This window comes from Microtus ochrogaster, chromosome 8 (genome assembly GCF_000317375.1).
Source record: "Microtus ochrogaster isolate Prairie Vole_2 chromosome 8, MicOch1.0, whole genome shotgun sequence".
In the NCBI taxonomy this organism is placed as follows: Eukaryota; Metazoa; Chordata; class Mammalia; order Rodentia; family Cricetidae; genus Microtus; species Microtus ochrogaster.
Window position 1 is genome coordinate 14,209,412 of NC_022015.1, and position 26,168 is coordinate 14,235,579.

Sequence of the window (26,168 nt, forward strand, 5' to 3'; positions counted from 1 at the left end):
TAGCAAGTATTTGATCACCTATAAAAGCACCTACTAAAAATCCAGATACAGATAAGACAACTTCCACTCCAAAAGAGGAGAGAAAGAAAACCCCACTAACTAAGAGAGGCAGGATGGTGTGGAGGGGGCAGCAGGGAAGATGAAAGCTGAGATTAGAGGTATCTATGTGATCCTAACACTCAGGAAACTGAGGATAGGAAATCTCTGTGAGGCCAAGACTAGCCTGGGCTAGTCAGCAAGATCCTGTCTGAAACAAAACAAAACAAAAACAAAAAAGCCACACAAAACAAAATAAAAAGATAACGCAATAAGCGACTTTTAGAAAGTCCAAATATTTTAATCACTGGCATACATAAAACTTAAAGCTTTTCTATTTGAAGATGAAAATTATTAAGCTGGAGCCAAGTCGACAGGTCTGGGTCTTAGTTCCCGAGGCAGGAGGATCACAGGTTCAAGGCCTGCCAATACTACATAGCAAGTCCAAGCCCAGCCTGGACACTTAGACTCTCAAGCTAAAAAGCAAAAATTGCCAAGGATGCAGCTCAGTGATGGAGGGCTTACCCTGAGGGCTCCAGGCCCCGAGTTCAAGCCGCATCACAGATTTTGTTTTAAGTAAAGGGAAAAGAAAATCCTCATCAGGCTTAATATAAAGACAACAGCAGCCTAAACCAACTGTCAGGAACACACCGTATAAAGACAACAGCAGCCAACTGTCAGGAACACACCAAAGGCTGAAGTCAGCTCGAGGTCAGTCCAGTCATTAGCATAAAGTGCCTCCTCTCAAGACAGATGAAGAAGTACCTAATGGACCACATTAGCCAAATTTTTAAGAATAAAGACACAAATGGACTAAAACATTTTTAAAGTACTTACAATAAATTCCAAATTAAAAGGATATAATTTCTTACCTTGAACTTGCAAAGATCAACTAGATTGGCAAAACTGGGACTCGCTGTCTGACAAAGGGCAAAGACTCCTTTCAGATCCCCTAGGGAAGAACATACCCCTCTCTTAAGATGTGGGGGCTGGGGTGGGAAAAACTGGAAATTTGTACTAAAATTGATACTTCCGTGTTTTCAATGTACTTAGTCTCAAAGCTAAAATTCCCTCCTAAAGAGATTTTATCCTGAGGGAGAACTGGGCAACAGCCTGCTGCTGCCCTTATATTAAAATTTTCAGGAACAGAAGTTGGGAAGCAATTGAAGAGCTTATCAATACTTGGTTGAAATAGACAGCTCTCCATCTATACAGTCAAATGCTGCACGGCATTTAATATGTAATAATCATATGTAGAGCTGTACATATGATTGTACAGCTCTATGCTTTCTGGTGTGAAGAAAACCATGTCACATTGTTAAATGAAGCTGCAACTTATAAGATGGCCTACGACACACAGGACACTTACTATATACATGGAGGTGTGTGTGTGTGTGCGTGCGTGTGTGTGTGCGTGTGTGTGTGTGTGTGTGTGTGTAAAATGGTATACAACATACACAGTGATTTATCCAGAATAGTAAAAAGCGATGCTCTAATAGTGACCACAACCCCAGGACTGCCTGAGCAACTATGTATCTATCCTCTTATCTGTTTCCTGTTTTTTCCCACACTGTATAATTTCCATCTCTTCAAAGGTTGAATGCACAAAGCAAAAGAAATATAAAAGGTCGATCAAGAATCTCTCCTATCCATGTCCTCCATCCACCCAATTTTACTCTTAGGAAGCTACTGCTAGTAAGTTGGATTTTTTTTTCTGTAGCCATTCAGAATTTTTGCATAAATAAGAACATTTGAATATATTATACCCTTTTCCTCTTTTATACAGAAGATAACATATGTTTTTCACTTTGCTGCTTTGGGGTGCACGTGTGTATGTGATTGGAGACTGAGCCCAGGGTCTTGTGCGTGTGAGTCAAGAATTCTACTGCTGAGTTACATGTACAACCCATGCTGTTCTTGTAATTGAGCAATATATCTTAAGAATGTTTGTAAATTTTCTTGATCTGCTGTGCTGGATTCTAGCCGGATGCCTCTTTCTTTGCTTATTCATTTACTTATAGATCAATTTCTCTTTAATCCACATAAATAAAAGTAGTTCTACATAGGAGACAGCGAGGGCAGCAACAGGGATCAAACATCTTGATACCTGATGTGACCGTTATTTTTGAAATATGCAAATCCCAACCTGACCCTCCAAGAGCCCAGAATACAAGGTAGGTGGACCAGCACCGGGGATTGTAAAGTGGAAATACATTGTGCCTTTCTATAGACACTCACATGGGACAGAAGATGCTGAAGAGGTGGGCACCCCACCACACCTGGTCATCCCTTCCTTGTTTTCTTCACGGCACATCCTACCCTGTCCTTCTTTTCTGTACACACTTCCGGGCACTACAGTCTCTCTTCTGAGTAATTACCACCCATGGGATGGCAATGCCCACCTGTTTTTGGCTTCTGGTCTAGGTAGTTTGGGTAAAAATACTTCATTGAGGGGAGAGACAATATTATGAATGGCATCATAGTTCTCTAAGGACAAGCAAAGCATTACAGTGAAGTCAAGTGACAAACAGGACCCTGGTCAGGTTGCAGGAGCATCTCATGTGAGCACTTTAAAGGTAGGCCCTGCTGGTTCCCTTCTGTCCAGGGCATGTGGTCTTTCTGTCTAGTTCCGGATGTCGTGAAAGAGAGGACAAGCTTGGGGAACTCTGATGAACACTGTTTGAGGAGTTGTGCAGCCCTCGGGACTCTGAGAAAGCTGAGACTCAGCAGTGTGTGTGGAGGAGAGCTGTGGGTATCTACCCTCCAAAATCAACACTCTTCCCAGCCCTGGCTGCTTTGGCCAGGAGGTTGCTTTTTAGAGGTTTGGTCTCTGCTTTGTGGACTCGTGACAGAATCTGATAGGATAAGCAAGAGGGTGCTTCTAGCTCAGCCATCACACTCTCTGCCAGGGAGACGTCACCACAATAGGTTCACGCCAGCCTTGACTTCACACCTCTGTGTTATTCAGGAAGGTACGTGTGGGGCATGGAGTAAAATTTTAATGCAACTGCAGCCTTGAAACTAACACCTAACAAGGATAAAAGTTAGGAAAGCTTGAAAACTCAGAAGACAAAAAGAGCTATCCATTGATAATTACGACTCGCATTCTACTGAGTGTGCATCCATCAGTCCCCGAGTCCTACAGTTAGGGATGTTTCTAATATTTTTCTTTTCTAGTTTTATCTTTGAAAATGTACTATAAAGGTAGACTTTAATAGGGTATTCTGTGCTATGAATTTTGTTTGTTTGTTTATTTGTTTCGGACTGCTAAGTTTAAACCCAACACATCATGCATGTTTGAGAAGTTTCTATCACTGAGACATACTCTGACCCTTGTAGTTTGTATTTTAATATTTTTAATCTGTTGTTTAAGAGTTCACACATGTATGCAATGTGTTTTATCAGATCCATCCCATTCCCTCCCAAAAGCCTGCTTGTCCATCTCAATTTCAATTTCCCTTTTCTGTAACTCAGTTAACTCTCTTAGAGCTGTTCCTGTCTATACATCTACAAATGTTAAATCATGTTTGGGTTTGTTTGACTACCACTCCAGACAGGATACAGGACAGCGGCTCTCCTAGGTCAGTGGTTCTCAAACTGTGGGTCACAACCCTCTTGAGGTTCAAATGATAGGGCTCATATATCAGCTATACTACACATCAGACATTTACATTAGGATTCATAACAGTAGCAAAACTACAGTTAGGAAGTAGCAAAGAGATAATTTTATGGTTGGGGGTCACTACAATATGAGGAACTGTATTAAAGGGTCACGGCATTAGAAGGTTGAGAACCTCTATCTTAAGGCAACCCTACAGAATAGCTCCCAACTTGACTGTTTCTAGGCACCCTCCCTACTGTCCTAAGCCCTGGCAACCACTAGGTTTTTCCTCTAGCTCGTAGGTTTGCCTGTTTAAGAGTGTCATATATAATTGGAAACACGCAGTACATAACCTTCTTCTCACTCAGCATGGCATGATGCCTCCAAGATCCATCCAAGTCACGGTGTCTTTTAAAGGAGTATTTTGCAAAGGTTTCACCCAGGTGGGTTTCAGGGCGATTGGGAGGAAGCCTTGGGTTAGCCCTTTGTGACTGTATTGGCGAGTAAAGATTGGAACTTATTGAAACCAAAGTCCAGATACAAATTATGCAAAACCGATCAGGGGGGAGATCTAAAAATACTGCCGAGCTGGATCTTTTCCTCCCATTTTTCACGGCTGCGTTCGCTTTCCCATGATGCCCCATCCATTTGCAATTTAAATCAGAATCACAGCTTTTTAAACCACTCAGACTCGGTAATGTCAGCCAGTCCCTCCCAAGCTGTTGATGGACCACGACAACTAAACAACTAAACATGATACACCAAAGTCGGAGGAGCGGAGCTGGGTCAGCACTTCCCAAAGTGTGAGAGACACAGCACCAATGCTTAAAAGATGAGGTGGTACACACCGCCGCTTTACCACCACTCAGTCATGTCATTAGCAAGTAATTAGGCTTCCCGATTCTACATCTGAGTCTCCTACTTCACCATGGCTAAAGTCTTAGTTGCTAGAATGCTGGTGATAGTTCTCTAAGTATGTGTGAGCGTGGTAGTGTGTGTGTGTGTGTGTGTGTGTGTGTGTGTGTGTGTGTGTATTAAGGCCTTATATGTGCTAGGCAAGCACACTACCACTGAGCTATATTCCCAGATGTCTGATTGTTTTTTATTTTCCTGCTCAACAGAGAAAGGCTGCCTCAGGCAGAGCATGGTGTTAGGCTAACACTGAGCTCATGGTTTGGTGATGACTTGTGTTTGTTTTCTTGGTTACTTTCTGTTTCTGGCAAAAAGTGGCAAATGTCATTAATGATGGTGATATAAAATTCCAGTGGTGTGTGTGGGGGTGTGTGTGTGTGTTTGTGTGTATGCATTCATGCAAGGGCACATGCCTTTATGTTAATGTGCATGTAAAAATCAGGCGTTGAGGTCATATATTTTCTCAACTGCTCCAAAGACTTGTTTATTATTATTTATGTGTATGGGTGTTGCCTGCATGCATGTCTGTTCACCATGTATATGTCTAATGCCTACAGAGGCCAGAAGAGAGCATTGGAACCAGAGTTATATATGGTTCGGAACTGGCATGTGGATGCTGGGAAACAAACATGGGTCCTCTGGAAGAGCAGCCAGAGCTCTTAACCTCTGGGACATCTCTGCAGCCCCTACCTTGGTTTTTGAGGCACAATTTCCCATTGAATCTGGAGCTCATCAAATTACCTAGGTTAACTCCCCATGATCCTCTTGCCTCTGCTGCTCCAGCTGAGATTGCAGTGCATGCCACTTTCTCTTTCTTTCTGACATGGGTTTGAGGATGGACCTCAGGTCTTCACACTTGCCTAGCCAATAATTTTCTGACTGAGTCATCTCCCCAGTCTTCTTAAATTTCATTTTTAAGTGATATAGGGAGATAAAAATTATGAGAGGTCATTACTAGAGTATAAAATAAATAATATTTGTAGATACATAAAAATTAAATCATGGAGATTTCTGGAAGCCCCGTGAATGCAGAGGTATGTGGACATTGCCTTAAGAGGCACGGTATAGTCTGGGTGACTTTTGGCTTGTTGATCAATGGCTCCTAGTGCTGGGCACACAGTCACAATGGACCATCCTTGGCAGCAATGCCTTGCTTGATTTTAAAGGGGTCCGGGTTAACCTGGCAGCCCATTTGTTATCAAGCTATGGCAGCCTATTCTGGCCATGAGTCTCTTCTTCCTTCAGCCCCATTTACTCCCCCCACCCCAATGTTCCTCTATCTTTCTGTGCATGCTGAGAACTGATCCACAGAGGTTCTTGTAGGCTGATCTTGATGGTCCATCTCTGTACATCCCCCGGGCTTCTTCTTGTCAAGATCTTATTCTCCAGGATGGATTCCATCTATCAAACTTCCAGAATTAAAGAACATTGACATTCACTACAAGCAAGATTCTCTCTAGAATGTGAGCCTCTAAGCACCCGTCCCATCCAGATATTGGTGACAAGACAAGTGTGGAAAGATGCAGAAATGGAGCCATTGTGAAGACATCATGAGCCTGAGGAGTGACCAGGTTTTGCAGCGCATCCAGCTCATGGAAAAGCATCTTGGGACAGTGACAGTATCACAAATTCAGCATCCTACAGGAGTGCTGTGAGCACACTCATGACTGACAAGGAGCAGCAGAGACTGCTGGCTCTCTCCCTGGAGTCCGGGAATAGAACCAAATGGGTTTCTCCAATCATGTGTCATTCTGATTCTGGACATTCTCCTTCTCATTGGCCCAAATGAGAAGAGTGTTCTGAGAGCGAAAGTCTGCTCTTTTCTTGGGATAGCCATAAACTAACCAATAAAATCATACCTGCTTCAACCACAGCTCTGGAAAGAGGGCCAATGGGGGGGTGACAATAAAATCTAATACTGTGTGTTAGACTGACTTGTTTCAGAGAGCTATGGGATAAAAGCAATTGAGACCATCAGTTCATATAAAAGAAACCAAGGCTTATCAGTATCGAGCAACACACACCACAGTATATGAGCAGGAGAGGTCCCGTGGTGCCTGCTTCTGAAGTCTACTCTCCCAGTTTCAAAAAGACAGGTGATCAGGATCTTAGTTTGGGTATTTATTGCTGTGAAGATACACTATGACCATGGCAACTCTTATAAAGAAAACATTTAATTGGTGGCTCGCTTACAGTTTCAGAGGTTCAGTCCATTACCATCATGGCGGAGAGCATGGAGGTGTGCAGGTAGATGTGGTGCTGGAGCTCAGAGTGCTACATCTTGATTGGAAGGCAGCAGGAAGTCAACTGACTGCACACTGAGGGAAGCTTGAGCAAGAGAGACCTCAAAGCCCGCCCCACAGTGACACACATCCTTCAATAAGGCTGTACTGCCTAATAGTGTCATTCCCTTTGGGGTCCATTTTCTTTCAAACCATCACATTCAGTAATACTCTGTCCATATAATTTTTTGCAAGAAGTTTTGAATCAGTAAAACACAATTACAAACGGAGAATTCATCATCTGTTTTTGAGGCAGGGTCTTGCTGTATAGCCCAGACTAGCCCTGAACTTGCTACATAACCTAGACTGCCCCTAACTTATGATCCCCCTTCCTTGGTCTCCCTAGTGCTGGGATTATAGCTTTGCACCACCATATCTATTGTATTTCAAAGGCCTTTTTTAATGAAGGGAGGGAAGGAAGGATGGCAGGGAGAAAAAAGGGAGGGAGGGAAAGAGGGAGAGAAGGAGGGAAGGAGGGAAGAAGAGAAAGAGCAGTGAAGATTTGGTGATACAAAGATGTTGAAATGGTTCTTAGGGCTTTGAAATGAGCCCCTGATTTTTGTTGGCCCACAGTCAATATAGTTCATTCATTTATGACCCACAGAGCCCATGAGAACACTCCATCTTTAAAGCGCTGGACTAGCCACTCTGGGAGGCTCAGTCCCTTCCTCCGGTTCCTAAAGCTATTTTCTGATAGCCCAGGGTGTCCCATCCCTTCTACATGTTTCTCTAGGCATCAGCCCGCTGGTGGACATGGAGGTGCTTAGATATGACCTTATTTCCACAGTTATAATTAGAATGAGTCCCAGGTTCAAGAACCTGTAAATGCCTTTGACAGAGTGCCTGTCTCCTAACGGAAAGTCAACGTCTTTCTTTCTCTCGGCAGAATGTCTAACAGAGAGAGATCTAGGCATTTCACCTAGGATTTCTGCTTAACTGAGAAGTTCATGCTGGAGAAATACGAGAAAGGCAACCAGGGTGGGGCTGGTGCCACTCCAGAGCTCCGTGGCGACTTAACTCATTTTTCACCGAATTAATAATTCAGATCCCACACCGTTCCAGTGAGAAGTGGTTATAACTGCAGAGAGTTTAACCAACCACTTCTGAAGATGGGGATTGATCCTGGGAAACGCTGCCTCCACTTTAAGCCATCTCGCCCGAGCAGAATGAAAGCTGTTAGAGGACTGCATATCTTCATTAAAGCCATCAAAGCAGAAACACACTGCAAAGAGGCTGCCAAGGCAGAGAACATTCCCTACACCTCAGCAGCTTCGGGGAAGCTCGGGAGAGTTTGGAACCCGATTATCTCTGAGCCATGCTAGTGTTCAGTTCCTTCAGAAGGAAACCACAGGCGTCAGTCTCCCATCTGATCACGTCATCAAAACAGCTGGACACACCTATGGGTGGGGCTGGAGCCCAGTGGAGAAGCTGGGTGACACGTCCAAAGGACATCAAGAGGTCATCCAAACACTTCATTGTTTAAAGCGGGCCCCAAAGACCCCTAGGAAAGGGTGCTCTGCCATTGACCAAAAAATTCTTATTTTGGAATGAAGAATGCAGGTTACAGTTGAACAACGTTCTGTGGTTGGTTAGTTTACCCACCCATGCTTGTAGATGGATGTTTGAATAGTCAGCCCAAGGGCTGGATTTAGAAGGGTTAGGTTAAAACCTCAATGGTCTTTAAAAGCTTAACGGAAGAAACCACAGATGCTCCTGTAGCTCAGCTGTGTCCAACAAGAGCATGGCCTTTGTCACCCTCATTGGCACAGTCATTGTCTTGCTTGACTTCTCCCACACACCCTGCCCTCATCACCCAACCCTGAAACCATGTTCTCAGATCATGTTGGGCATCTGCCCCTGGGCTTCTCTGTTCACCACTACCATTGCTGCAACCTTGTCCTGTCCTGCTCCAGCCTTGCTCTCCCTATCAGAGCAGCTCCGGAAAGCTTGTTAAGACAAGTCAGGAGGAGGGCTGTAACTCAGTGGGTAGGGTGCTCGCCCAGCATACACAGCCCTGCTTCTGCCCTCAGTGTGGCATAAAAACCAGACATGGCATGCCCCCGTAATCCCAGCCCTCAAAAGATGGAGGTGGGGGGATCTAAAATTCAAGATCATTCTTGGCTACATAGCAAGCTTAAAGCTAAACTGAGATACACAAGAACGTGTCTAAAAGCAAAATCAAACAGACAAACAAAAATCAGATTACAGGATCCCAGAACTCCAACCACTCAGCTCCCTCTTGTCGACTCAGAGCAGAAGCCAAGGCTCTTGCAGGAGTCTCTAAGGCCCTGCTTAATCTGTCCCCTACTGTTTCCTGCATTTATTATGTTTCTTCCCCTTGCTGGACGCACTCTGACCACCCCGTCCTGAGGTTCTGCGGATTATCACCATTACTCCACTGTCCGAGATGCCATCAGAATCTTTACATTTGCTTTTTTCTTGGCTAGACAGTTCTTTCCATAGATTATAGCATTCTTTGCCCCTGTACCACCTTTGGGTCATAGTTCAAATATCACCATCTCAGAGAGACCCGTTCTACTCATTAACCATTGGCAACTGCCAATCCCTTGCCCCCACCAAAACTTTTCTGCCCTTCTCCCCCCCCCCCAGCATCATCTGGCACAGACATATCTCAACTGTTGACTGCAGAGGACGTGGGCTCTTGTCTCGATGTTTCACTACTCTCTCTCTCCAGTGACTTCTGGAGAAGCCATTACATAGTAGGGGCTCAATGGTCACCTGATGACCTGATGACCAAGCCCCAAACATACAGAATCTGTATTTTCTCACTCTGTCAGAGACCATAAAGTAATCCAAATAAAGGGATGTAAGTTACTGGTGGCCTCAGAACACACTCATGGTCTCAGCCAGGCTTCACATCTGTGCAATTCACTCAACTAATATTTCTTGAGGGCCTACTGTGTGTCGGGCTCTACTCTGAGCTCTGGGATGTCAGCATAAATGAAACAGGCAAGGTTTCTGCACCTAATGAGCTTTCAAAGTCGAGAGAGAGTGATCAAGATACACTTGACTTGGAGCAAGAAGCACGCAGCGAACAAAAGAAAGCAGAGAAGAAAGTTACAGAAGGGTGAGGAAGGGGAGCTGGCCTCTAGCGGGTGGCTAAGGAGGCCTTTGCTTTGTTTCCTTTGGTTTTGAGGATGTGACATACATATCATCTGAAACCTATGTTACCGAAAGAACCGAATTGAGAGACGACTGGGAAAGGAAGCATCCCAGTAAAGGCAAAAGCTACTGCAAACTCACTCAAGCTTTGGCCTCAACTGGAAGGCTTCTCACTGGCCTGCCCAGCATGGGGGCCTCTACCCTGTGACCGCACAAGTGCTGGGAGTTTCTGCTGCTTAGGTCTTCCTGACTTGTATTTCCCATTCAGCTCCTGACAATAAGACCCCGCTTTCTGAGGCCACAGTATGTGTTTGGCACATAGCAAGCCATCACCAGGTGGATGGCACTGATGTTGTGATTTCACTAGAAGTGAAATTGTGGGGTGGGTATGTTTATACACAACATGCCCACAAGGACCCCTCTCCATCCGCTGGCAGGACATCACCTCTGGCTGTCTGCTCCTTGGGGGTTCAGATCATACACCATCTCTTCCAGAAAGCCTTCCTCTGACTATCCCATCTCCTTTCTGTTCTACTCTTGGTCTCCTGGCACCTCTGTTGCAATTGCTCTCTGACTTGTGTATGAAACCGTCATGGGCATCTCAAAACCCCACCAACATGTAAGAAGCCCAGAGGCAGGACCTGAGTTCTGTTCATCCTTGTGTTATTAATACTGAAGTAGATAAAGCCTAAATGATGGTATCAATGGTCAATAATCACAGTTAATATTTGTTGGATTTTTTTTGTACAAGAAATTCTTGGAGCAGAGCTAGAGAGATGACTCAGTGGTTAAGAGCCTGCTCTTCCAAAGGTCCTGAGTTCAATTCCCAGCAACCACATGGTGGCTCAAACCATCTGTAATGAGATCTGGTGCTCTCTTCAGGCCTGCAGGCACTCATGCAGACAGAATACTGTGAATACTGTATACATAATAAATAAATAAATCTTAAAAAAAAAAGAAAAGAAATGCTTGGAGCACTTTTATTGCCCATTGAATCCCCACTGCTTCCCAATCAGACACTCAGTATGATTTAGCCCCAGTGTGCACTTTGCCAAAACACAGAACACTGTGCCAAAAAGAAACAATGGGCTGGTGGACACACAGCCAGCAAGTGGTAGAGCTGAGATACCAACACAGTCCTCCCGACTTCAGGGTCTGAGCTTTTGATTGGCTTTTACCCATGCTCCACGTCTCTGCTTTGGCTTTTGTCAGTTTCTCATACAGTATAATTGAAACTTTTATCAAATAAGAAACCCCCAGAATAAGAGAATTTCTGTTAATTGTTCATTCCAATGAATAGCATGATGGTGTTGCAGGATATTTGTTTATGCTGGGAGAAGATGTGTCCCTGTGATTGGTTTAATAAAGAGCTGGATGGCCAATAGCTAGGTAAGAGAGAATAAACAGACAGGGCTTCCAGGCAGGGAAAAGAACTAGGAATACATCTAGGCACAAGAGAGATCCTTCAGACACTGAAGAAGTTAGACATAGAAGTTAAACAGAGGAAAGATAACCAAGTCACGTGGCAGAATGCAGATTAGTAAAAACAGGTAAATTTAAGTTATAAGAGCTAGCTGGGAAAAAGCTTAAGCTAAGGTCAAGCTTTCATAATTAATAATACGTTTCCTTGTCTTTATTCATGAGCTGATGACCCAAAAAAAAGTCCAACTACACAATGTCATTTCCACCCCTGTATATTCTACATGGGAAGTGAACCATCCTTGTATGTACTGTATCCACACTGTATATGCTACTCACCCGTTACTCAGTAACTGCCTTAGTTATCAGACTGGCTATCATAAAGTTGTTATTTCAGTATTGTATGCCTCCCACAGGTTCAGACATTGAATGCTTGCTTTTCAGGTGATGGTACTAATTTCAAAGGATCAGGAAGCTGTGGGAAGTAAAACTGAGCTGCCAGAAGTAGATCACTGGGGGCAATTCCTTAGGGAAAATGTTGGCCGGGACACTTCCTTCTCCTTCTCCTTCTTTCTCCCTCCCTCTCTCCCTCTGTCTCTGTCTCTCTCCCTCTCTTCTTCCTTTTGCTATGAGGTAAGGAGTCCCTTTGTCTGACCTATGCTCTCATCACTATGATGTTCTTCCCAAGTACATGGGACAAATGACCTCTAAAACTTTGAGCCAAAATACATTGTTCCTCCCTTGAACTTGTTTCTCAGTGTTTTTTCTTGGTACCTGTGTTAAAGAACCCCTATTTACTTAATTATAGCCCCAGGTTGCACCAGTAGCAGTGCTGGAGATTTGGAGATGCCAACGAGAAGCTGTGACATGCCTCCTTAAGAGAAAAACCAAGGGTAAAATAAGATGCTGAAAGAGAGAGAGAGAGAGATATTGAGAGAGAGAGAGAGAGAGAGAGAGAGAGAGAGAGAGAGAGAGAGAGAGAGAGAGAGAGAGAGAGAGAGAGAGAGAGAGAGAGAGAGAGAGAGAAGAAAGAGAGAGAGAGAGAACCTAACTTGCAATAGTGCATTGCTACAAATGTTCTGTTTTCATAATTATTGCTACTCATTTCTCACCATACCTAATTTATGGATCACATTTTATTATACACGTGGGGGACAAATCACAGTGTATATAGCATCTATGTTTACACTACCCATAGTTTTAGGCTTCTCCTTGGTGTGTTGGAAAAGCCTTCCAATAGGGTGACCCACAGTAGTTTCTGTGTCCTTCTCATTTTCAGTTTATCCCATGCTCTCTCTGAATCTGGGTCCCCACACTCCACAGTGATCTAGCTTCTCATTCTTTTTTCGAGGCTCCCAGGTCAACCAGGGGGCATAGCTTCCATGTTGATTCATTTGTCTCCAGCTTCACATTAGATGTGGGGCTCTTTGCCCAGCAGTGGGCACTAAGGGCAAGGAAACACTTAGCAGCAAGCCATCTCCCCAGCAATACTGACGACTGTTGCCCCATTAAAGGCAGGGTGTGGGAACCTTGCCATTGACACCCCGCAAATGTCTCTGCTAACAATATGGGCAAAGTCCCAGGGACTGTTTACTCCAGGGAGTGTTTTCTCACACACCTTCTTCCGCTCTTGGCCCAGGGACAGTAAACAGACAGGGGAAACAGAACTGACTCCCTGCTCTCCTGAATACAAGCTTCATGCATTAGTTGCTCTCTCTTTGCTGTGACTAAAATGATCTCATCACAGCGTGGGGAGGAAGGGCTTCATTGTGGCTCATAGTTCCAGAGGGTTCAGTGTATGTCGTGGCAGGGGAGTCATGATGGGGTGCACGGTAGCAAGAGACCTGGATCAGCAGCTAGTCATATCGCAGTGGACCTAGAAACAGGTATGGACCCAAACTAGAACTAGGTAACCACCAACAACTACCTATCACCCACTTCCACTAGCCAAGCTCACTTCCTGGAGATTCCATGGTGCTCCAAAGAGCAGCAGCAGCTAGGACTGGGTCTTCAAAGCACAATTCTGGGGACCATTTCAAACTCAAGCTCTAACGCCTCGTGTCATTCGCAACAGAGTGGAAGAGACAGAAGCCTGCGCAGACTTTTGCGAGGTGCACAGACATAAATGTGCATGTCTGTGTGGAGATCAGAGATCACCTCCTGCTGCTGTTCTTCAGGAGCTGTCTACCAGGTAGTGTGTATTTTCTGAGTTAGAGCCTCTCACTGGGACCTGGGGCTCACAGGGTAAGCTAAGCTACCTGGTCAGTGAGCCCTAGTAGTCCTCCTGCCTCTGCCTCCCCAGTACTGGGATTGTAAAAGTATCCCCGTACCTGTTTTTATTGTTTGTTTGTTTGGTTTCCCCCTAATAGTGGGAAAGCAAGGAAGCCTGGTGGCTTGATATATGTGTCTCTTTAAATGCCCACCATACATTTTCTTGAGGGTAACTTGGCTCTTCCTCGATGTGCTTGTGAACACTGCATGTTGGAACACTTCTCTTAATGCTTGTGTTTGATCTGAGTTTTTATTTTGTTTTTCCCTCCCTGTCATTAACACATCATGGGAACCTAAAAAGCCCAAAGCCACCGATGCATTCATTCAGTTAGGTTTTCTACATACTCCAGGCATGTTGCTCATGATGTTGGTCATGTCCTGTGTGACTCAAAGAACCTGCAAAACACTACTGCACGGTAGAAAGGAAATCTGCCATCATTTCAACCGTGGCTCACATCAAGGAGGAATTTCTCAGTTTGGTACCAATATTTCCTTAACCTATTAGTGTCTCCTGATATTCCCACCAAAGACAGAGAATTCTGTAGGCTTGGAGCACTCCAGCATGCTCTCAATAACACTGCTTTCCCCCCACCCCAAGCTGTCTGCTTTGAGATCACCTTCAGAAAGTGATGAGGGCTCTCCATTAGGGTGGTTTATTTAAACAAGCTTGCTTTGTAAATATATTTATTTGAAATGCATTTGCATAAACTGTGTTAGGTTTGCAAACAGATGACGTCATCAGAGGGATGCACAAAATGGCCGCTTGACATTTCTTCTCAAAAGAGGAACGTTGTTCCTAAAAGATAAAGCATTTAGGACTTCCCTCTGTCACTCTGAGCTGCATTACATACATGCATTGAAGTATGTTATTCATTCCAAAACAGGAACTAAAAGAAATGATGAAGCCTCATTCTTTATGAAAGATTATAATTTTCTTTTGCTCTAGAGAATTTATTTATGTATACAATAAATATGATTATATTCATTCCTTACTCTCTCCACTAACTCCCTCAATAAACTCCTTAACATGTGATATTATATAATTTTCAAAATTAAGTTTATTTTTTTAGATGATGCGTAAAATAGTTCAAAATGTGTATATAGATGGCGGCAAAACTTTAATCTAGAAAATGTTGCTTCAGGGCCATAGGTTTAAGATTTGGTGCTTCTGGGAGTAGTAGAACCTTTAAGAGAAGGGGCCCTACAGGGCTGAGAGACCTCTGAGCTTGAACTGACCTGAAACCCTCATACTGAGGACTGGATTTCATGGTACCAGAAGGCATCAAGCAAAGTTCCAAAGGAGAGAAGCAACCAATCATCCTCCCAAGCCATGATGGCAATAAGAACCTGCCTCATCAAAAGCCAGCATACCAAGGATGCAGTATGGATCTCATACCTTGGTGGTAGCCAACAGCCCTCTTGTTAGACTTAAGACCCACTCAACAAGAGGGAGGTCATGCCTGTTACTGGAAACCTAGCCAACTACCAAGGGCTACTGAAGTCCTGGGTCTCAGAAAAAAATCTACAACTCCCACAGCACAGTTCCTAACTACATTATAAAGAGTGATCCTTACACCACAGAGAAATGCAGTTTTTATTTCTCATCAAGAAAACCTCTCTTTGCAACAACCCTCCAGAGATCCTTACAGAAACCTCTCAACCATCAAAATGCAGAGTTATGGATCCCAGTCACAATGGACACATCTACAAAACGCTCTTTCACCTAAGGCTCAGGAAACATTACAGAAGATGGGGGGGGCAGAAAGATTTCAAGAACATGGAGTTTACTGTGAGAGTGTGTCTCCTAGTGACATCAGGAAGCTACACGCATGAAATCTCACCAACATTGCTGCCTAAACATGACATGAACAAGGACAATAATAGACTTGCTAACGCGGATGGGGTAAAGCCCAGCAAGGCTCAACCCTACACAAAGAACTACAGGCAACCAAAGAATTCTGAAAACAGGAGAAATAGTCTTCCCAAGGGAAGAGCACACGAATTGGTTATCCAATACCAAATGATGAGTCATGAAAACATATGTACAGCTGGCATTATACAGAATGAGTCGTTCCTATTTATGTATTTAGGAATATATGTGTATGTACATATATGTATGCAGCAACAAATAATGAAAAGGGAGCTATGAATTCAAAAGAGAGCAAGGGGTGTAAATGAGAGTGTTTGGATGGAGAACAGAGAAGGGGGAAATGATGTAGTATGATCTCAAAAACTGAAAGAGATAACTGTTTTAAAAAGAAGTTGGGTCTTGTGGAAGGTGTTCGGTCCCTGGCATGTGTCCTCGGAGAGAATAATAGGAATCTAAACCATTTCTCTCTTTCTCCTGTGTTCCCGACCATGAGATTCGGGCTTCCTCCACCCACTCAGCATTGTAGACTGTCTTTGCACACATCCTAAGAATGGAGCAGTCGATGGTGAGCTCGAGCCTCTAAAACTATGAGCCACTTTCCTTCTTAAAGTTGCCCATCTCTGGTATTCTGTTATAATAACGGGAGCCTAACATAGGGAACTAATTACCACCTGAAATTTTCAACACGCATATACATTGTGTCACGTGGATGTCAGGTTAAATCTGCATATCTCCTCATTTATCAGTTCTTTATAGTGGAGCATTCAAAATGCTTCTTGGGGGAGGATGGGGGGATGTGGAATGGATTTTTTGCTCTCTTTACTCATTCCTATAAACAATAGCTTACCAGACAGAGCCTTCTACCCCTACCTGTAACCCACCCCTCACCAGCCAAGCCTCCCTCTGCCACATTCTACTCAGCCTCAGCTAAGTTTAAATGAGATCACTGAAACACAAATGTTAAGAAAATGATAAAAGAGGTGGTGAACTCTAATGACTGAACTCTAGAAAATGCTGGATTCGCCAGCCCCCCCCCCCCCGGAATGGGAACTCTGCCATGGACAGGAAGATAGTGGTGGGAAGTCCCTCTAGCCTCCACCTAGAGCCAAAATGGGCGATGTAGATACCGAGAAAGAACTATTGCTAGCTCCTCTGGCTGGAAGTTTAGGAAGACGCAACCGCTAATGGGTACCTAGGAACCCTACATGATGCCAAAGACCCTATGACCAGGCCAGCACATCTGGCTATGTCTCCTGGGAGAGGGTTCTCAAGCGGAGCCTTCAGTGCCTCACCCAGTCCCATTTTCCCACAGAGAAAGCCCTGGGGAGTGAAGCATTGGACCAACAGCCCAGCTGTGTAGCCTGACAGGCAGCAATTACCTCTGAAATGCTACGTTATTTCCTCTCACTGGTGGCTTTTACCCACCTTGTCAAGTTGCTCGTGGACTACAAAGCACTTCAGCCCATCAGTGCAGCCCATTAGGAGAAGAGAGTGGCAGCAGAGCCAGCCCACAGCAGCCTGGCACCGAGCCTGGCCAATGGTGGGCGTTTGACAAATAAATGGATTAACCCACCTCAGAGTCAGCTCTGGGGGAAATGGTGGGTGCCACAGACTTAGCTTGGCTGCATGACCTTTTAGACCCCTCTGGCCTGACTCACAGCCCAGTATCTGCTTATCTACCTCCCTCTTCCCTGCCCACTGGCTGTGAGCCATCTCACAGAGAGTTGGCCTCCCCTCCAAGTCCTCCAGCAGATCCGGATCAATAGGGAGCTGTGTGCTTCCGCCCCTCCACACCCACCCTGTCACTCAATCATTCAGAAATGATTCATGGAGGGCTAACCAAGAAAAGAACGCTATTCAACACTGCTGCACACTGGATGTGGAGAACATTTAAGAAACACTCAGGAAACAGCGCCTGTTGACATTGACTGTGCACCAGAGTGGATAGGGGCTCTTGCGACGTGCTTCCCGGTCTACGTAAGGAAGTGTCTCTTTACAGCTGCCCACAGAGAACATGACAGCGGCACATCTCTGGTGGGCATCTGCCCCACACCTTCCCTAGTTGTAAAATAGGTGCTATCAGGAAGATGGCATGGGTAACAGTTGAAATTTCAAATGGCTACAACTCCCAACAGAGACCCCTGCTGCTGGCTATTGAGATACCATGTCGGGGATTCTCCATGTAGTCAGCAGTCCTTTGGAAGACGGATGGAGTTCGGGGTGACTGGGGAAGCCGCACTTTCAAGGCAGAAGACTGGTGAGAAGCAGTTCTGCAAGCAAGGTGGAAGCAGAGTATTTTGTGGAAGCTGGAACATCCGCCATTCATTGCGAGACATTCTAATCTCAGAAAAGTTAAGACAAAACAGCTACGCTTACTTTCTCGATGAAGCGATACTTTTCTCTGTTTTAACAATGTGTATTTGGTGAAAATCTCAGGGTCCATCAGGGTCTTCTTCATTTCACAAGCTCAAGCAAAGGCTTTGGGGACACCCCATTCTCCGTTCCCAGCTCATGTAGTTCCTTGAAGCTCCAGAGAAAAGTAAGACTAACTCTCCCCTCCTCTTTCCTCCTGGAGCAACAATAACTCTGCATTTGGGATAACCCTCAGTGCCGGAGAAGAACTGTACACACACTGGACTGACTAACTAGTATAACTCCAGTGTGCTGCAAGGCTCACAGATGGGGGACTGCCACACGCAAAAGTTTCGTTTAATCAGAATGTGTCACACTCCCCTGGACCCAGGTAGGAAAACTCCTCATAAAGAAAGACGCTTGTACAGAAGACCACACATGTGTGGGGAGGGAGGTCACAGAACACACAGTGAGAAGAAGTCTGTTTCACGTGTTGATCAGTTTGTTCTAAGATTTCAAAGCCTTCTGTGTTCTCTTCTTCATGCAGAAGGGCCCTGTCTCCTGCCTGTGGGCTTCCTCCTAAGGCTTGCTGAGCCCGAGTTTGGCTTTGCTGTTACATATGAGTCACAGATTTGGATGAGCTTGGTGATGTGGTAGGCTTCATTCTGTCCTTTTTATTCTCTGTCTTACTTAGACCATCGCCCCTGGGGCAAATCCTGTGTCTTGCTTGTCTTATACAGTCCCAAGAAGACACCAATGCTGAGCAAAAAAGTAAGCAGAGATATGAGATGGGGGTCTACCTTTTATAGCAAGTTCATCTATCAATGTTTGGACACTGGCGTAGAGTCAGTTATCATGTATTAAAATGTTCCTGGTGGCATTTTAATGCATTTAGAAAAGACTCCCTTCTTCTCCACATGCACACCCTGCCAACACATAGGGCTAGCACGATCAAGACACCTGAAACCAAACTCACCTTCCTCTTGAACCCTAAAGACTCCTGGACACAACACCACTTACATTTCTTCATAAATGATGATTATACCAAAAAGGTTTTATCAGAGGCAAACTTTGGTAAAAACAAAAGTATCTTATGTGAAATCTTAGGTTGTTGAATGTTTTCATATAAGGTATCATATATGCTTTTTATATGACTTAAAAGACTAGGTCAGACATCATTCTCATTTTTAAAGGTGGGTAAATAGATATGCAGAAATATGAGGTGAAATTTTATCAGTGCAAGGTTAGGAAAGAGATGGTGGGGAGAGAGGGGAAAGAAAGAAGCAAGGAAAAAAATGGGGAAAGGGTTGACGGAAAAAAGAAAGAGAGAAAAAGGTGGTCCGAGGGAGTGGCTCAGTTGATAAAGTATTTGCAGTACACATAAGCAGGAAGGTCCTTGGTTCAGGTTCCCAGAACTCACATAAAACCAAAAACCCAGTAGCAAGTGCCTATAATCAATCTCTCTGTTGAGGAAGCATTTCCCTGGAAATCACTGGTCATCCTCCCTAGTGGAATCAGAATCAGTGAGCTCCAGATTCAGTGAGAGACACTGTTTCAAAAACTTCTAGTTTCCACGCATACACTCACGTGTGTGCTTTTGGGTACACACTCACACCACACACACATGGAAAAAAGGAAGTCTGAAACTGTTTCTTTAGCAGTGCATTCTTCAGCCCCATTTGGTGGTGGCAGCAGGTTCAGCACTAACAGTTGTGTTAGCAGTAGCGCTAATGGCAATAACAGGAATATTGGTAGCAAAACAGCCATAATTGTGGCAACAGTAGTAACACCATTGGCTTGCCTCTCTTTTATACCAAAGATTCTCCCATGGGACTTTCATATGCAATGTTTTAAGGTTCATTCTTAAAACCTGGGATCATTATAATGGCTCCATTCCACAAAAGGCAGCTGAGACTCGGGGTGATCACTCTTTTCCAAATTGCATAGCATATAACAAGGTCATCTCTGGCCTTTGACACAATGGATTCTGCCCTGGGACTGTCATCAACCTATTTCAGCTTTTCCTTTTCTTCTGAGCAGCTAGTGGCTTCCACCCTGCACCCTTCCAGATCCATATACTGCATCTGGGAGGGAATTTGAAGAGGGGAACCCAGAACAGACACACAGGTGAAGTTAGAGCCAGAGACTAGATCACAGAAGGGTCTTAGAGGAATTCCCCTGCAAGAGGGCAGGCTCTCTAAAAGTGGCCTGGCTCAGAGGTTCCCAAGGAGGGATTAGGACCCAGCAATAAAGAAGGTGAGGGCTCTATAGACTTGCTCCTTTTGCTGATGGTATCTCTCTGGCTATATCAACTCTGCCTTCATGGGGAAGTCTCACCTGTGGCTTGATGGTAGGGATTCTTATTTTCCCATTGTCTATCAGCATTTAGACCTTCTGGCCTAAGAAGTGGTGCTCCAGGGCTTCAAAATGGGATGGGTATCATAGACTCCACTGCAAGCATACAGCTCCACCCCAGGAAACCCAGGCCACAGCAGTGGGCAAAAGGCCCCTTGAGCAGATATTGTAAGGAATCCCAGGAATCCCCGTAGTTTCTGCAATTACTGCATGTTACTGAAGTGATGGTAAAACAGAGAGAAACAGTGCCCAAGTAGGGGAGTATATTACATTTTGTGGAAACAGCAATACCTATATGAAATCCTTGACCTGGGGTGGGGTTGCATCCCCCCTTCAGAAAAAAAAATCACAAAACACACAGCCCTTTCCTGAGTGCTGGAACTTCCCAGTCTTCCTGTGAAACTGATGGGTGTCATAGTTATGACCAGACATCCAGGCTAACCCTTCCTTTAGAGAAATATCAAGAAGGAAAGAAGAGTGGGGGAGGGGAGAGAGAGAGAAGTGGAGCTGTCAGTGTGCTTCATGTTAAATAAAACCTACCAAGATTCAGCTGAGAATTTTAGCAGAATCCAAATGTGCTAGGGAGAAAAAAAAAAAAGGCATGGCTCCCATCTCCAAGGTTCACAGCTAAGCTGGCTTAGAATCACACATGCCAAGGTTAAAAATAAAAAGCAGCCATCCCTGAATGACACAGGCTCCAGAAAGGAAGCCTGAGGTATGGCAGTTTGGTGGAGGAGGGAGGATCAGAGAAGGAAAGCCTGGCCTCAACATAGAGGTGTTTATGGGAGACAAATTACCTAAAAGCTAGATGTTCAGAATTTTGCTATTTTGCACTTAAAAAAGCACTTCACAGTGGAAAAAGATTTCATAACGATCTTCATATTTCCCGTCGAGGAAACCCTGGCATGCAGTGAGTGTGGCTAACCTCAAGCAGGACACTAGTGTTCAACGCTTCTGCAGTCTATCCCCTGGGGTCTGGTTCAGACAGTGTTTGCACATAACTAGATGAAACACTCATGGGTCACAGTTCAGAAAACATGGTGGACCATCGGTATTGGCATGAAGCCACACCTGACTGTGTGCCAAGAGTCCCTTGATTGACTCTACTACAGACAGTGTGTCTGCCTCTTGGGGACAGCATGTGTCCCATCCCTTGCTCCTAACAATCATAGCTGCTGCTGGCCTGAGCTAGCTGAAAAGGGTGACAAGCCATTCCCATGGGTCCCCCTTCTTTGGAAATCCAGAACTCTTTGTTACGACATCATTAAGGTCATCTTTCTAATGAAACCATCCTTTGTCCAGTATGCTTGTGAGTCTAGTGACTAAAGGGTTTCCTTTATGTGAAAATAAAAAAAAAAAAACCAGCTTCAGCAACTGTCAGCCACCATGGTGACTCCACAATTCCATTACTATGCAGAACTGTCTAGAATGTCTTCAGGTAAATTCCATGACATCGGAAGTCCATACATCATCCTCCAGCCCCAAAGGCGCTCTGACTCAGCCCCTCTGTGGACCTATCCTGCACTTCCTCACCACACAGGGTGTGGAAGGCCAATGAGCACTAAAGGACTGGAGAGTGAAGGCCGCTACCTCAGTGAAGCCTCATTCAGACACCACCCACTGGGGCGAACTGTAGCCAGCAGAAGTCCAAGGGAAGAGTGGATATTCTAGGCATGTCTGATTATTCCCAGGACTCATTCCATCTAGCCTTCCTTTTAAGTGACTACCTGTCTTCCAAATCCCTCCTGTAGGTTGCTATTTTAAAAGCACTTCCTCCCCACCCCCAACGCTGTCCTTTTTACATCTTTCAAACACTTTGAAAAAGTCTTGGCAGGCAAACAGGGCAAGAACTATTTCCCTGGCCCTGATGATGCATGGGGAAAGAGAGGCCGCCAGAGTTTGAGGAACTTGCTCAATCTCCTTGTCAGAGCCACCACGAAAATATAAGGTTCCTTCCTTTCTTCCAAGCTCACTAACCCAGAACTAGAGAGACTAAAGGAGTGAGCCCCAGAAGGGTAGCAAATCTTTGCAACTGAGACTGGCATTCTCAAAGGGGCAGACCTTGTCCCCTTTCTCACAGCAAGAACTGCGGGCACACTGTCATTTTGTCGGAAGTATGGGACCCTATCCAGGCAGGAACCACCTCACCTTTGTCCTGGCTTCCTTTTCACAACGTCAGGTGCCACAGATCAGGGAAGAACCGCTTAGGGTAAGAGTAGGGCTGTGGTCAGATAACCCTCTGCCTTGAGCAAGCAGCCCCATCCGCCCTAAAACCTGGACAGGGAAACCAACATTCCAGCCAGCACCTCTGTTTGACTAGAAACGCGCCCCCTTTCTTACAGGGACCCCAGGGACAGGAAGGGCTGCCCTGCCATTTGCACTTCAAAGAACCTCGTGTAGAACTAGTCTTCAGGAAGTTTGGGGTGGATCCTCCCACAGTAATCACCCACATCCCCTTGCCAGCTTAAGAAGGAAAGGGGTGGCTCCAAGGATGGAGCGGACCTAGTAGAGTGGAGCTGTGGTGGCCCCTTACCTGTACCAGTCCAGCCCTCTGCCGTAGTTCCTGTCGAAGAAGTGGGGCTCGGTGCCCAAGGCCCTCACGTCCGGGTGCACACGGATAAACTCCAGCACCGCCCGGGTTCCCCCTTTCTTGACGCCCACAATGAGGGCTTGGGGCAGCCGTTTGGTGCCCACCTTCGGGGAGCTGGAGTGGTTGGACCCAGAGAGACGCGGTGCTGGAGCAGCGGCAGCCGGCGCGCTGGGAGCGCTGGGCTCACTGGGCGTCGGCCCCGGGGGATCACACGGGCGGGACTTCACCAGAAGTTTCTGGCCGCTTGCGCTGGGGCTGCGGAGGCAGCGTGGGGCGCCGAGCAGGCGGCTCTGGCCCAGACCGTCGCAGCAGCACAGGAAGCTGTAACACAGGTAAGTGCAGGACAAGGACAACGTGAAGGCGAAGAGCAGCCTGCGCGCTCTCCGCGGCTGAGGTGGCCCCGCGCGGCCCAGGACCCTATAGGCCATAGCTCCATGGGCCCGCGCCGGGGGTCATGGTTTCTGAGGTGGCACCTGCGGCGGAGCTGCTGTGTGGCCCTGCGGTCGCCTAGAGGGCTCTCGTGGCGCTGTCCCCGCCGTGCGGGTCAGGCATAGTGGACGCCGACTCCTCCGAGGGTTGCTGACCTGGGCGAGCACCGTGCCCGGGGGTCCCGGGAGCGGTGACTCCTCGGGGACCGGGTGGCTGCATTGCCAGCATCTCCCGGTGCTAGGCGATGGGGGCTCCGGGTAGCGGGGCGGCTCCCGGGACTCTTCAGCTCTCACGCGGGTCGGGTTCGGAGCGCGCCCAGCGCCCGAAGCCCCATTCCGGATGCTCGGAGCGCCTTTCAGGTCCCGCTCGGTGGCCGCGCGGCTGTGCCGGCGGGAGGATGCGCGGACCGGACGGTGGCGCTGGCGCCGGCCACGATCAGGCTCCTCGGGAAATGCCGAGTGGAGCGCGCTGCCGGCTCTATTTAAGGAGTCGCCTGACGTCAGCCGCGCGGGTCCCCCGAGCCCACGCCGCGCCCGGGGACCTGGCCCGCCCCTTGCACCCCCACTCTCTTATTCCGCTCAGGTACAACATTGCCCCTGGCCCTCCCCATGCGGACTGCTCCCTAAAGAGTCTTGACCAGCTTGGAGCGGTGAGGGGAGGGTGACCAGGTACACTGTGTACTCCTGTGGGAGTCTGGACACCCCCACCACTCTGGCCTCTTGACATCTGAGTGGATTACACCAACACCCACCCAAGACATAGACTTGGGTGCTGATGCAAACACCCAACCCTGATACTCGGTTCCACTACACTCACCCACACATGCACGATGCACGCACAGGAGGAGAAAGCTCACCCTAATCCGGACACACCCCAACACCCCACAGAGGGTGGTGAAGAATACCCCTAACACTAGCCTAAGGACACACCCCATCCCCAGTCATCTCCCTGGACCAATACACACAGCCTGGAATTTGACTTCACGCAGTATGCATACACGCCTGGGACCCGGGCGCACACTGTAAAACGGATGGGTGGAGGAACAGAGCATGAGTGAGATTCCGTGACTAGTTCCCAAGCCCCTAGCACCCGCGCGCTGACTCACACCCAGGCGTCTTGCTCTGTCTCGCACCCATAGAGCAAAAACCTCCACCCGACTCACACACCACCTCATCCAGCTCCATTCCCCGCTGCCCCCTCTCCCCGCCCCCTCGCCCCAGCCTGTAAGGAAAAAGAGCCCCAGAGCTGCAGACTTATTCATCTCTTGGCGGCCGCCCCCTAGCGGTGGACTGCTCCCCGGGGAGCTGTCCAGGGTACCAGATGCTCTATAAGGGCCGGCGTGTAGCTGGTTTCTTCACAGTGAACAGTTCCCAGTGGCTAACCCCAGAAAATGCTTGCACGAGAAACCCCCGGTACTGTCTTGAGAGGTCACACTAGTACCTGGTTAGAACCCTGCATCCCAGGTGGGAATGCTGCCCCTAATCGCAATACCAATGTTCCCAAAGTGTAGACTCTCACAAGATGGCTGAATGGCCCCTCCACCACCCTCAGTTTATGTCAGGTTATTGATAACTTACTTCAGGGCAAGGTCTGTGTATTTTTTTCCCGAGACAGGATATCACTGTGTTGCTTTAGTGCCTGTCCTGGAGCTAGCTCTTGTAGACCAGGCTGGCCTCAAACTCGCAGAGATCTGCCTGCCTCTACCTCCTGAGTGCTGGGATTAAAGGCGTGAGCCACCACCGCCCAGCTGGTCTGTGCATTCTTGCTCAAACTAGGAAATAGATTTTCTCCTCAAGCCACGCCTATCCCTAGAAAACTTAGACCAGACTCTCTACTGTAGGCACTAACTAACATATTCCCTCCCGCTTTCATTTCTTCTTTTTCATCTTCTTCTAAGGATAATCTGATGCCAGGCTGTGGTAGCACATGCCTTTAACCCAGCACTCAGGAGGCAGAGGCAGGTGATCTCTGTGAGTTCGAGGCCAGCCTGGTCTACAGAGTGAGTTCCAGGACAGGCTCCAAAGCTACAAGGAAACACTGTCTCAAAAAACCAAACCAAACAAAAATGACCTGAGTTCAATTAGACATTCCCATCCACACTTGGGTGTAGGGCCATTCACTGGAGCATGGGCAGCTTACCTGTAGCCACACCTCTGAAGAAAAAGGCTTCCCCAAGGGCCATCAACTGCCAATAGCTGCTCAGCCAGGAGTGGGGCCTCAGGAGTTCCTTCTCCCTCTCTCCTGGGACATTGACTGACTTGCTCTTGTGTGGATTTTGTGCAAGTGACCAATGATACTGTGAGTTCAGGGGTTCAAGGGTGTTGACATTTTCAGAAAGCACCATTTCATAGGTCTCCTCCCCATCTTCCAGCTCTAACCCCCTTTCTTCCCCCTCTTCCGCAATGTTCTCGGAGCCTTGGGAGCACGTGATAGAGATGTCCTTTTCAGGGCCAAACACTCATGGCCACTTATTCTCAACACTTTGACCAGTTATCAATCTCTGCAGTAATCACTGCCTACCACGAACGGAGGCTTCTCTGGTGGAGGCTGCACAGACCATCGCCTATTTCTCCAAGTGTACTCTGCACTTTAGAGTCTTAATTCTGGCAATTGCTAGCATGTATCAAGTGCCATAATGAACAAACTACTTAAAGGCTTTACCTCATTTATCTTTGGAGATAGGTATTATTATAGGCATTATTGTAAGTCCTAATTTACAGAGAGTGGAAAGAGGTTAAATAAACACATACTCAGTAATTGGCGGAGCTAGGATTAAAGCCAGACAGTCTGGCTCCAAGATTCAAGGTTTTAATTACAGAGCTCTGAAGCTTCCGAACTTCCTGTGAGGAGTAGTCACATAATTCCGTCCCAGGCTACTCTCGTGGATATGAACGATTTTGTCTAGATTGCTATTAAAATCTGCTACCC

General features: G+C 46.5%; 1 protein-coding gene across 1 annotated transcript in view; it reads right to left on the reverse strand.

Annotated features, from left to right (window-relative positions):
* The window catches only part of Hs3st2 (heparan sulfate-glucosamine 3-sulfotransferase 2), a 105,184-nt gene extending 81,541 nt beyond the window's left edge, over nucleotides 1-23,643 (reverse strand). The window contains exon 1 of the mRNA XM_005351140.3: nucleotides 22,755-23,643. Within this exon, the coding sequence (XP_005351197.1) occupies nucleotides 22,755-23,239 (485 nt within the window). The 5' untranslated portion in view covers nucleotides 23,240-23,643. The remainder of the gene's footprint in view (nucleotides 1-22,754) is intronic.
* Between the last annotated feature and the right edge of the window lie 2,525 nt (nucleotides 23,644-26,168).